The sequence below is a fragment of the Grammomys surdaster genome, unplaced genomic scaffold, assembly GCF_004785775.1.
Source record: "Grammomys surdaster isolate TR1022 unplaced genomic scaffold, NIH_TR_1.0 187, whole genome shotgun sequence".
Classification (NCBI taxonomy): domain Eukaryota; kingdom Metazoa; phylum Chordata; class Mammalia; order Rodentia; family Muridae; genus Grammomys; species Grammomys surdaster.
Window position 1 is genome coordinate 2,055,227 of NW_021604632.1, and position 13,267 is coordinate 2,068,493.

The 13,267-nt window shown below is 42.5% G+C and overlaps 1 protein-coding gene across 1 annotated transcript in view; it reads left to right on the forward strand.

Moving 5' to 3' along the window:
* The window catches only part of Adamts18 (ADAM metallopeptidase with thrombospondin type 1 motif 18), a 145,033-nt gene that overhangs the window by 56,521 nt on the left and 75,245 nt on the right, over positions 1 to 13,267 (forward strand). Inside the window, exons 4-6 of the mRNA XM_028768697.1 lie at positions 8,816 to 9,098; positions 11,194 to 11,387; positions 11,603 to 11,686. Of these exons, the coding sequence (XP_028624530.1) occupies positions 8,816 to 9,098; positions 11,194 to 11,387; positions 11,603 to 11,686 (561 nt within the window). The remainder of the gene's footprint in view (positions 1 to 8,815; positions 9,099 to 11,193; positions 11,388 to 11,602; positions 11,687 to 13,267) is intronic.

Consider the following 13,267-nt stretch of genomic DNA (forward strand, 5'->3'; position numbering starts at 1 on the left):
GCAGATATGCAGTACCAGCCCCTGCAGATATGCAGTACCAGCCCCTGTAGATATGCAGTACCAGCCCCTGCCATTTCTAACACTTTACAAGTCTTAAAGTATTTGATTCTCGAAGGGAAAGGCTATTGTTATTCCCAATTTACAGACCAGGGACTTGAGTTCAGAGAGGTTTGGGAATATCCCTAGGAAGTAAGGGAAAGGATAAAGAAGCATTTGAGCATTGGAGAATCCAAGACAATTGTGCTTCTCACTATCTTTGCATTGCTAGGGACACTTGGGGACTATTGGCAGTGTCCATTTAAACTTAACTGAAGCACCTGGCAGCTGCTGGAAGGAACTTTAGTGTCTGTGTACCCATGGTTGATGTATTATCTTATCTTGATTATACAGTAGAGCTGCCGAGGTAAACTATGGAGTAACTTGGTCCACAGTCATGGTGTGGAGGGATATGGCAGGCAAAGGGGCTGTAGAGGAAGCTGTTGACATACCCTCTTAGTATAAAGGTGGAGAGACTGGCCTGAGAATCCTGCCAGAGATTCTAGTCACTTCTTTCTCCTCCCCTGGATGGCCATGCTCCTCATGGGATGCCACCGTTTATAATAAGTAGCAAGTTGAATGAGCGTTGGGTCTCTCTGGTGCTATTGCCACCAGTGTGTCATCCAAGATCTCATAAGTTAACCTCAATGAGCTCACATTAGCAAGAGGTCGCCCAACAGTATCCCAACCTGGAAATTGTGTGTGCGCACCTGTGTGTGTGTGTGTGTGTGTGTGTGTGTGTGTGTTCATCCATGAGGATAGCCTCCTGGATCAGCTTTTGCCTTTCACCTAGTTTGGGTCAGGGTTCCTTGCTGGTCATAGCATATGCCAGGGGCTAGCTGGCCTGTAACCCTCTGGGATTCTGGAGTCTTTGCTATTGGGCTACTGGGATTACACCAGATGCACACTACCACACCTGCTTGATGTCGGTTTTAGGAGAAGTCTTCATTGAATAAAATGCTTGCTGCCCCAGAGGCAAATACAGAAATTATTAATCTCCACCTAAATAGCATTGTGAGTCCATCCCATGAATGTGGAGATAAAGGAATGGATGGGAAATGCTAGTATTTATTAAAATATACATTTCCCCTGCCTCCCCCCTGATAAGTACAAGAGATATTTTTCCCATTGACAATAACAAGGAATCTTGGATATCTCATCTGTTTTGGAATACATGTGTAAACCTGCGGGCCTGTCCAGGTTATCTATCCCACCACTTCTGCATATGTGGACGACAGAGTTTCTGTTTAGAAGTCTTAGAATTAATGTACTGTGTAGAAAATAGAGTAAGCAACCCATGTTGGTCACCTCAGGGCATACCATCAACAGGTGTCCTCTTCTTGGCCTGAGCAGTGGTCCAGATGAGCCTACTTGTTCTTTCCTGGGATTTAGTAAACAGTTTACGGTGAATCAGTTCATCACAGTTCTTCATCTCCTTGGTTTTTTTTTTCTTCAGAGCCATTAACTCTCTTTCTCTTTCTACATCTCTGTCTGTCTATCTACCTGTCTCTCTATACATACATGTATATGTATTTATATATATATGGATGTTTATGTCCAGAAGAATATATATATATATATATGTGTGTGTGTGTGTGTGTGTGTGTGTGTGTGTATTCATATAGTGTGTGTGCATGTGTGTGTGTGTGTGTGTGTGTGTGTGTGTACTGTCAAGGAGATGAAAACAGCAGCACATACTTCAAGCCTTCGAGTCCACCTAGGGAGCAACAACCCTTACACATCACCTTTCAGCTCTGCCATTCTCTTGATAATCTTCCTAAACTGTTTATGCCTGTGTCATTCCACCCAAATCCTTCAGTAAATCTTCTTGCCTCTGGACAAAAATCCATAAACATCCTCATCCCACAGGCTGTCTTCCGTGGAAGACTGCTGCAGCTTTTGCTCTGCAGACCTGTGTTTCTCTCCTTCATTTTCCTTGTCCTTGCCTCCAAATCACAGATTGTTGGTTCAGTACTGACCGCTTTGTCTTAAGCCTTTCATTTAATCTGACCTAGGAAATTGCCTTCATATTGGGCAACGAATCAGTTATCTATTCTTTATTATGATGGTTTGGATAAAAATGATATATCTTTAAAAGGAATGACCATATAGGGTGCTGGAGAGTTGGCTCCGAGGCTAAAAGCACCCCTTAGTCATGCAGAGTACCCAATGCCCACATGGCAGCTCACAACCATCTGTAACTGTAATCCAGGGGATCTGATGCTCCTCTCCGCAGGGACCACACACACATGGCGCATGTGGGGGCAAAACACCCATACATATAAAATAAAATCTTAAAAAGTTAAAGGAATGACAATCTTGGGTTGAAGAAAGCCCATTTTAAAAGCGATTATGGCTAGAATAAAAGAAGAAAGTGACAACAAACCTGACGATGATTACAAAGGTAGATGATTGAGAGGCCTTTACCATATTTTCCAGCCGGCCTTCTGGGAGCCATCAGTTGTACCTGGCAGTTACACGTCAGTAAAAACAGAAGTGGAGTGATACTACCAGTGAGGCTGTTAGGACTACCATTCAAGAGATTTGCTTAGGGTCTGTGAAATCATTTCATCCACAGCTCTGCTTCAGCTGAAGTACATCATTAGTCTATTAAGGTGTTCTTAGGTTTGGGGAGAGGGTAGGTATTTAAAAGCCCAGGGATAGAAATTGAAAAGGGAGATTATAACTTCCCAAAATTCATTGCTCTTTAAGGCTGTGCACACTGAGCTTTCAAAAACGAACAGGTCACCACTAACTTTATCAGAAGTCTTCCGTTTCTTCTTATCTTTAAAGCTTCTAAGAGAATTGAAATCTGACCTTTGGAGAATACATATATGTATTTTCCCTGAAGATATATATATACATATATATATATGTATATATATATATGTATATATGTGTGTGTGTATATATATATATATAATATATAAACTATGCGTGTGACATATATGTAATATATACATATAATATACATGCATATACATTTATACATGTCAATAACTAGTTTTATTGAATAAAGATTTGATTAAAAACATGAGCATCTCTTAAATGACCTATTAATTTATTATCTTAATCACATATATACTAATGTAACTATCAATATATTGTATTTTAAATTTTTTCTCTTTTTTCTTTTCTTTGGGACTGAAGAACTGTTTCATATTCATTTTGACTAATGTAGTACTCAAAGTTTTCAAAAAATTTCATTGGCTTATGTTAATTATCTAAAGTAAAAAGAATAAGGCATCAAAAATAGTATATTGGCCTATGGTTAGCATGTACTTCATTTTTAAATTTAGTGGTTTAGTCTGTCTCTTTACAATTGCGACAGAGGAAACAATTCTGCAACAAGCCTTGCATGCTGGTCTTTCTGCAGTGTCCAGTAGGGGGCGCCACACCTGATACCATCTCTGCCTTTCTCAGTGGAGGGAAGAGACAGTTGGGTACTGATCTTTCTTTTTCCTGATTAATATACTGTTTTGTTTTGCTCATTTCTTTGTTATGTTGACAAATTCTTCACCTTCCATAGTTTATGACATCACCAGCTCAGTATACTGGAGCCCTCTCCTGTCCTCTCTGTCCAGGGACTCTTAGACTGCCTTTCTTGTTGGCTTTGCAGGTCACTTGGGTCCCAGCCGCCCTGCTTCCCCCCACATTTTCATTCCTTAGTTCTATGAGGCTATTACTGCATTCCATCCAGGGTTTCTCTGCCTGGATCAGGAAATATCTTCTGGTCTCAGTGAACTTCACTGTCCTCAGAAAAGCTTGCCCCCCCCCCCCCCGCCTCTCTCATTTCCACTAGAATCCTAGTCTTCTCTCCCAGAAACACTGCACCCTGCACACTAGTGAATATTTTATTTTCATTTGTAATATTTACTAGCTTCCTCTGTGTGTGTGTTTTTTTTTTCCGTTGAATTAGAAGCCACAGGAAATGACAATCCACTTTATTCACCATATTTAGGTAGAAGGTTGCATTGATTTAGTTAAGTATAAAAGGCTGCACACAAGACAGAGATGATTCAATTTAGATGCACGAGGCCTGTATCTTTAGACTATAGTTTGTGTCTTTGCGCAGATTACATTGCTTTTCATCACATCCCAGGGAAAGAATATTCTCTTTTCTTAATTATCTAGCACGGTGCAATTCTTCTATCGTTATAAAGAATTATTTTAGACACTTTACACTGAATTGAAATGTGTAGGTCCAGTATGATTGCCCCAACACAGCCCCTTCAGCTGAAGTGGGCAGTCAGCAGGAGACAGCTTCACACTCCCTCCTGAAGAGGCCTGAAGAGTTCTTTGCAGAGGTGTCCACTCAGAAGAAGCTGGAGTCTAGACTTAGGTGTAGAAAAGCAGTTCAGACCCAGTAGAAAGTACACCCAGCATTTATTAGGAGAATGTTTGAACATAGATTGAAGTATGAGGATTGATATAAAGTAACGAGGGGACGGGTAGGGTCCACTCCTGTGGGTGTGGGCTTTTTAAGGTGGAGTCCTGCTTGAGTGTCTGAACAGCACCCACAAACTCAATTTGGGTGTCTTTTAAGTTACATCTTAACTTAAGATGCTAAGATTGCTAAGAACTCCCCTCCCTTTCCTGCCTCTTTTCTTGATAATTGGGATTAAAGGAAGGCTCCAGGGGCTCCTTTGATGGGATTAAATCTGATAAAATAAAACCACTGCCCTTAAGGGGGCACCATGCATTTCTTTTAGTGTAAAAGGGATTTTTGAGACTCCTGGAAAATTGAAGCCAAGGAAGCACAGAGGCCTTCATGGGCAATGTTGCTATTTTAACCCCCAAATTTACAACATCTCTCTATAAACGCAACATTGTTTCACAGCAAATGAAGTCCACCGCGCTGTCATCCTTGCCTCTCAACCAGCAAGAGGCTTCAACCAGACTCCAGGGAGGGGAGCTCCTCCCCCTCCTCTTGTCTAGTTAGTTGTCCACATCTTTCTGTCCTGCCTCACGATGACCAGTTTATCAATGTCTCAATACAGAAAGGCCCCTCTGCCTTTGAACAGCCTAGAGTCTTTGTGAATTAGAGAGAAAAAAGTAAACCTCCAAACCCGTCAGTCCAGTCCAGACACTTAAGTGACTTTGAGGATATTAGTTAAGCCAAGTAAGGAAGTCGGGCAAGGTGGAGGGCTTTTGAGGCATTTATTTTTTTTCTTTCAATAATGCCTCTGTCTAGGGAGGGCTGTAAATGGTGTCTTTTGTCTACATGTAGTTTAGAGGAGGGACCCGAGTGGCTTAGAGGAGAGTCCCCACAGGAACCAGAGACCCAGGATTCCACCTGCTCTTGCAGCTGGAATTTCTCTTCAGTTCCCAAGCCTTGGTTTCCTTCCTTTCTCCTGATGGCCTGCTCTCAGACTTGTCTCCACTCTGACTAAGAAACAAATATTTGTTGTCTGTTAGCATGCAAAGTACCCCGGGGCTTCCTGTGTGGTCCGTATTATTACAGATATTAGATGCAGAAAGACTTGGATTTTATTTCTTTCATTGGAGAGAGTTGGGAAGACAACAGACAGGGTGGCTTGTGATCCTTTGGGAAGGGAACAGGTAGTCCCCTTCTCTAAAGGGATGTCAAAGCTTCTCTGAAGACATGGTAGAGCAGCTGAGGCACCAGCGCCAAGCATTTGCAACATTCCACTAACCACCTGGTTGGCTAAAGAAAAAAGTCCGAGGAAGCTCTGGCATAATATGCATGGGTCCGAGACACTTACTGGTGGTTATCGAAAAAGTTACTGGAAAATTTCAGTGGAAGAAAAAGAAAGATATTCTGTTTAGAACACTGTAGAGAGAGACAGAGGACAGAGGAAGTCAGCAGGGACTATGGGGATTTGTGGAGCCAGCCACCTATGGGTGGTAGAGAGCACTTTATATGTTGATTTATCTTTGATGAGAATTCCAGGTGGTGTCACGCACTAGGTAGAAGGTGTCAAGATGAAAGATGGAAGTTTCTAGCAGCATAACCTGAGGTAGGTGTAGGAGGGGAGAGCCCCAGCGAACGGCACGTCCATTCGAGGTATTTGTCCGAGGGATATGATGGTGTTTTTGGAATGGTGAGACTTTGCTTATTTAAATCTCTGTGTATTTGTGTGTTCCTATGTGAAAGGGTACTTGTATATGTACACTCATATGAAGCCAGAGGACATATCTCAACTGTCCTTCCTCAGAAGTCGTCATCCCGTTTCTTGAGGCAGGTTATGTCATTGGTCTGGAACTCACTTGGCAGGCCAGCCATTGGGCACTAGGCATCCTCCTGTCATCCTCTTCTGGGATGATGAGGATGTGCCACCATGCCTGCTGATGTCTTCATTCATGTTCTGGGGCTCAGACTCAGGGCCTCATGCTTGCGTCGCAATCACTGTCATGACTGGACTATCTCCCCAGCCCAATTACCGCCTTGTAATACTACTCATTCTCCTCTCTCATAATCTCCGTGAAGACGTGAATGTAGTCTCTTTTCTATTGACTATGTGTTCCCTTTATAAATGTCAGTACCTAGAAACCATGAGGACTTAGGTGTGCAGTCCTGTGCCTGGTGAGTGGAGCCATCTGTTTCTGTCCCCAGGCCCTAGATATGTCAGTATCCATGACGTAACCTCTCAAGAGTCAGCAAACTTTTGACAGGGATGAAAAAAACCGAAACCAGATCATGTATTCTGGGGCTTCTTTTCGGAATGCAAAGCTGAACTCTGACAGAGAGCTAAACTCCGACGTCAGGCATCCATTCCACCCCACTGCATCCTAAAACCCAGCAGAGGTGCTGACTTTGTATTCCTGTACAGGCTGTCCTTGCTCCAACAACCCCACTTACCCAGCCAGCCAACTCCATGCTTTGCAGTTCCCTTATGCTGTTGCGTGGTGTGTCCTACCCATCGTATGGCATATGGCAGATGCTCAGTGAACACGCGCTAGTTCTCTGAATCATTGTTATAGAAGTACTACAGCCTAAACAGCACGAAGGACTTCAGCCATACTTTTTTTTTTTTTTTTTTTTTTTTTTTTGCCTTGTCTTGCAAGGCGATCAAGGCAGGTCCAAGTCTCCATCATTGCATGTGAAGGTAAGGTGACCTCCTTATGCACAGATTTATAAATTGAATAAAGCAAAACGCAGCCGCATCAGTGATATCCTATCCCCATGTCTGAGATTCCTGCTGGTGCTAAGGGTCAGCACGTCCGCACGCCTCAGTCAATGCTTGAACCCCAGTGGGCATGCTCACGGGGAGCCAAGGAAAGCTGTGAGGGGACCCAGCAGCTGACAGCTAATGTCCTGAGTGATGCTTTATTGACAGGGCACAGCCTCTACTTAGAGGCAATTGGAGGTTCCTCTTGCAGCCATTCTTATAAGTCTTCTCACGATTTTAGCACTCGTTCTTGGTACATAAGGCAGGATATGCTTTTACAGTCACCACTCTATTCAGGTCTCATTGGTGTCTACCTGTCAAAGCCGTTCAAGCAGGACTTCCCTTAGTGCCCTCCTTCAGAAATACCTATTAGCATCATCAGTCTAGGGCAGCAGTTCCTTGTGGGTAGCAAGCCGTTTGGGGTTGCCTAAGACCACCGGGAAGCACAGATATTTAAATTGTGACTCACAACAGTCACAGGATTACAATGATAAAGTAGCAATGAAAATAACTGATGGTTGGAGGTCACCAGAATATGAACTGTATTAAAGGGTCACAGCATTAGGACAGTTGAGAACCACTGCTCTAGGGGCTGGAGAGATGGCTCAGTGGGTCAGAATGATGGACCAAAGTTCAAATCCCAGCACTCATATAACAACTTGGGTATAGCTTTATGTATTTGTCATCTAGCACTCTGAGTATAGAGATAGGAAGATTTTCAGGACTTACTGACTGCAAGCCTCGCTCTAGGTCTCAGATAGAGGACAGTACCCAACATCCTCCTTCACTGGCCTACACACACATGCAAGGAGCATACACATGGGCACAAGAACACACACAGGCACACACACGTGTACACATACATGCACACATATACATGCACAAACAACACACATACACATGCAAAAGCACATACATATGCACCCATGTACACACATGCATAAACAACACACATACATACACATGCACACATGCACAAGCACAAGCACACACACATATACATGCACAAGTACACAACCATGTGTACACATACCACATATATGTATACAAATAAAATCAATAAAAACATGAAATATTAGTAGCCTAGCCAGAGAGCCTAAAGGTACATGGCATAATCAGCATGTGTAAGGCCCTGGATTTGAACCCTCTACTACCATAAAACACATTTGAGAAAATACAGTTGATGGATTCCCCATGATTAACATAGGTTTAGGAGATAGAGTACCAGCCCACTTAGTCTTTTGTCATCTCCTGTGTAAAGCTGGAATTATAACAGAAGCATGTAATAGTGCAGAGAAAACATGACATGGCAGGGGCAGTAAGATGTCTTAGCATGGTACATGTGCTTGCCACCAAGCCCGATAACATGAGTTCAGTTCCAGGGCACTATGTGGCAGGATGAGAGAACTACCTGTTATAAACTGTCCTCTGACCTCCACATACACGAATACATATGTATACACACACACATACACACACACACACACACACACGCACACAATTTTAAAAAGGCAAGCAGGTAGCAAGCATTATACACAGTGCCTCTTCATAGGAAGTAATCAATGCAAAGATGCCAAGAATCAACCCAGGAAAAGGCAACGAACGCATGGAGTCATGAGTGTGCTCTTTGTGTTTGGATTTTCTAGTCAGGTCTGATAAGGACACGAGACAATGAATTCCTCATCTCACCGCTACCTCAGCAGCTGGCCCAGGAACACAACTACAGCTCGCCTGCAGGCCACCATCCTCACGTCCTGTACAAAAGGACAGCAGAGAAGAGGGTCAGGCGGTACCAAGACTACCCTGGCTCCCAGCGGACATATCCTGATCACTCCCCAAGTCACCCTCCCCCTGCTTCCCCGAGCCAAGAGACAGAGTACCACCATCGAAGGTGGCAAAAGCAGCATTTTTGTGGACGACGCAAGAAATGTATGTAAGGAGACTTTCCTTGTCCTGTTCTGAAGAGGGCCTCAACGGGTAGTCTTGGGGGCAGCTGGGTTCGCTGATGGGGTAGGTCAGTGAGGCTGCGCAGAGTGCAGAGTTTGTTCTCGGATGCCGCCTAGCAGAAGGACTGGTAGACCCCGTACTGAAGGAGTGGCTCTCCTATTTTCAGTTATGAGAGATGTATATACAGGACATTTTTTGGGGGAGGGGAGAGGGCTTTTTAGCATCTCCCAGTTTTAACCAAAGATATTAATCTTAGTTTCTGTGATCTTAGGGAGGGTTCTCAGCTTTCAATAGTGGAAAAAAAAATCCAGAGATAAATTCAGAGCTGAGTGTCCCTTCTAGAGACTAAAAGAAGAGACTTCTCAGGCAACCTCTTGGGAATATTGGCTCTTGACGGGGAGAGGGCAGTGAGAAGAGGAACTCTTAGGCATGTCCTATTAGCCGGTGATGGATACCTGCACTACCAGTGCTTGGAAGGATGGAACAGGAGAATTACAGGGTCAAGGCCAGCCTAACCTGTATAATCAGCTCCTGGGATCAAGCCCAGGGCCTTACATATGCTCAGTAAAGCTCCAAACCAGTCAAACTGTATTTCCAGTCTCTTTCTCTTTTCTAGACCAGCAAGGTCCAATAGATAAGAGCCGAGTAAGTTTGCATTTTCCAACTATGTTCCAAACTAGTTTAAGGCAGACACTGTGACGTATACTTGCTATCCAAGTACTCTGGAGCTGAAGGCAAGAGAATCAGATGTTTGAAGCCATTTTGGCTGAGTAGGAGATTCAAGCCCAGACCGCCATTAAAAATGAGATTCTGCCATTAAAAACAAAACAAAATAAATCAACAACAACAACCAAAAAAACACAAACAAACAAACAAAACCAAAAGCAAGAGCTAAGGAGATGGTTCGGAGTAATGAGGTACTGGCTACACAGGTATGAGAGCCAGAGCTCAGATTCCCAGCACCCATGTAAATGCCAGATTCCCCTCCCCGAAAATTCCAGTAACCTCTGCACATGAGGAAGGTAGAAATGGGATCTCCTGGGAAAACTGCAACTAGAGGAACTGATTTGACGAGCTCTGGGTTCAACTGAGAACCCAGCTTCCATGTGTAAGATTGAGATTGATGGAGGAAGATACACTCATTGTCAACCTCTGGCTTCCACATGTGTGTGCACACTCATGTGCACGCGTGCACACACACGTACCAGTCATAACATGTTAACAAAATAGCAAAAATCTTAAAACAAATTACTTACAGTAAGATTTTATCTAACTGTAACATATAAAACATTATCGTCTTCAATTACAAACCGTGTAATAAACTACTACAAGGGGATTGGATTTTCTCTTTCCTGTTATATTCTGGAAAAGTAATTTGCTCTTATAATGCAGGAGCAAAATTACTCTTATAATTCCAATAACAAAATTTGGAAGTACTTCATTTGTATGTAGATTTCCTAAGATTTAATGCCAGAAAAGTAGATTTCATATACTTCATTGCTTCAGGGATGTTTGAACTCTTTCAGGGACCAAGTTAAATATTAATTTTTTTATGTGATAAAGAATCTGATCCTTATGTTCACCAGCCACATTCCGCTAACTTGGTAGCCACAGTCGGCAACCAGGTCCCACACTGCTCAGCGCAGACAGATGAGGGCTCCTCACACAAACAGGAGCTGGCCCCGTTGGTTATACAAGCTTGTGTTTCTGCCATTTCCTTTGGTTGTTGGTATTACTGAGTCAATATATTCCATTAAGGGATAAAAATGAGATTTTTTTCTCCTTCCTTCACTGGTGTGTGCTGACCTGCCTTGTCTGCCAACTAAAATCGTAGCTTGTTTTCTTTTACTTACCTCTGAGCATTTTTCACATTTCTGAATCTACCCATCTGTCCACCTGTCCATCAGCCCACCCATCCATGCAACTAAGCATCTGTTGAATGAATCTCAGGTGTAAAGCCCCAGGGCAGGTGACAACAGTGACACCCAGTGTCACCTCCCCGTTTCCCCATCTTAGCCTGTGTCACCCAGGTTTCTTCTGCTGATCTTCCTTCCAAATGTTCTTCTGTCTCCCTCAGATGCCCCCAAGCCCCCTGCAGAGGACGTCTATCTACGCTTTGATGAATATGGAGGCACAGGGCGGCCCAGACGATCAGCTGGAAAGTCACAAAAGGGTCTCAACGTGGAGACTCTCGTGGTGGCAGATGCAAAGATGGTGGAGAAACACGGCAAGGATGACGTCACCACGTACATTCTCACAGTCATGAACATGGTAAGCGGTATTGTCAGGAACCCTCTTGATACCCCTAAGAATGGCTCACACTGAGCCACAATATTTTTTTTTAATTGAACGTTTTTCATTGTGAGAAAATCTCTTTTGTATCTGGTAAGATTGAAACCTACACCCATATCAATATGTCTGATGGATTCTCTCCATGTACGATTGTATCTTTAAAAACTTGTATGTGGTCTTAATTGTCCCAACAGGTTTCTAGCCTATTCAAAGATGGAACCATTGGAAGCGACATAAACATTGTAGTTGTGAGCCTAATTCTGTTGGAAGAAGAACCTGTAAGTGGCAAACTTCGTTTATTCATCCATTTGTTCTGCCGTTCAGGAGGCATTTATTGAATACCTACTGTATACCAATGCATGACGTGGTCACTTGAATCTCATTTCTAAAAGTATACCAACCACCTCATCAGGGAAAGTGCAGTCTAAAAGGGACTCATCAATCCAGTCATTGATCTAATCATTGCAAAAAAATACCCTTCATATGTTAATCTAGATAATATATTCATAGATATATCAATAGTTCTGTGTAAATATTAAGCCTAATGTTGCTAATATACAAAATGTAAATACTCTTATATATTTAGTCCTTATGATAAAGGTTAATTTGATCATAGATTTTAGGGTTGGTTGAGCTTTATAGCTCAGATATACCAACCAACATCAAGGTGGATACATAAGCATATTTTGAGAATTTACCAGAAGGAATCCATCATAAAATTCTTGTAGTAAGTCTATGGTCTCCCAAGCACCAATTTAGGAGCGACAAAGAATAAACAACGGAGCCTTGAACTGCCTTGAATTGATTATGGTGAGGTGCACGACACAGAGATTGAGCAAATTGCAAAACCAGAACCTATAATAATGTGCTAAATTGCACAGTACTCCCTGCTCTGCAGTGTTTGGATCTGGAAGCTGGATCTTTCCCTATGATCTCACCAATCAGGCAGAAGAGTTTTCAAAGCCCCTGAGGCTTGTCCTCCTCAACTCCAACCCCAATTAAGAATGTGAATTGCAGAGTGTCAGAGAGAAGAGTAAGAAAAGGGATCTAATTGCCCAGGTGTGGAGAGTTACAGAGATTTGCACTTTGTGGAGTTATCCTAGAACTTTAGAAAGATTTTGTGTGTGTGTGTGTGTGTGTGTAACACTTGGGCTTTGGTGTGTCACTCACAAGCTGCTCAAGGATACTGAAGCCAGCAGCACCCCGATTCACCAACAAAGGTGTTGTCTAAAACATTTGACTTGACCCAACTCATTGGTTTAGCCTAATCAAAGATTTTGAAAAATGATCATTTAGGATACTTTCTGCCTTCTCTGCTTTCATTTGATTGTGTGAGTGTTTTGGCTGCATGTGTCTATATGTATCATGGGTGTGCCTGGTACCCACAGAGTAAAGGAGAGTGTGTTGGGTCCTCCAGAATTGGAGTTATAGGCAATTCTGTGTTGTTGTGACATGCTAAGAATTGTACATGGGTCCTCCAGAAAAGCAGCCAGTGCTCTTAACCTCTTAACAACCAGTGCTGTTGTCTCTGCAGCCCTAATCCCTTACTCTTGAGAGCCTGGTAAATGGTTTGCTGTTTGGTAAACTTACATTGTGTTATTGATTGCTTGTAGCTTCTTAAGTACTAAACTTCACAGAAAAGTAAACTATGGACACTGTCTTTGTCACACTTTATTGAAAAAACTATTGAACTTCAATATGAATAAATATACATATATATAAATTAACAACATTTATTATAACAACATAGTTAGAAAGTACATACTGAAAAATCAAGCTTACTTTAAAATTTATACTAACCTCAACTAGATTTTATTTTATTTTATTTTATTTTATTTTATTTTATTTTATTTTATTTT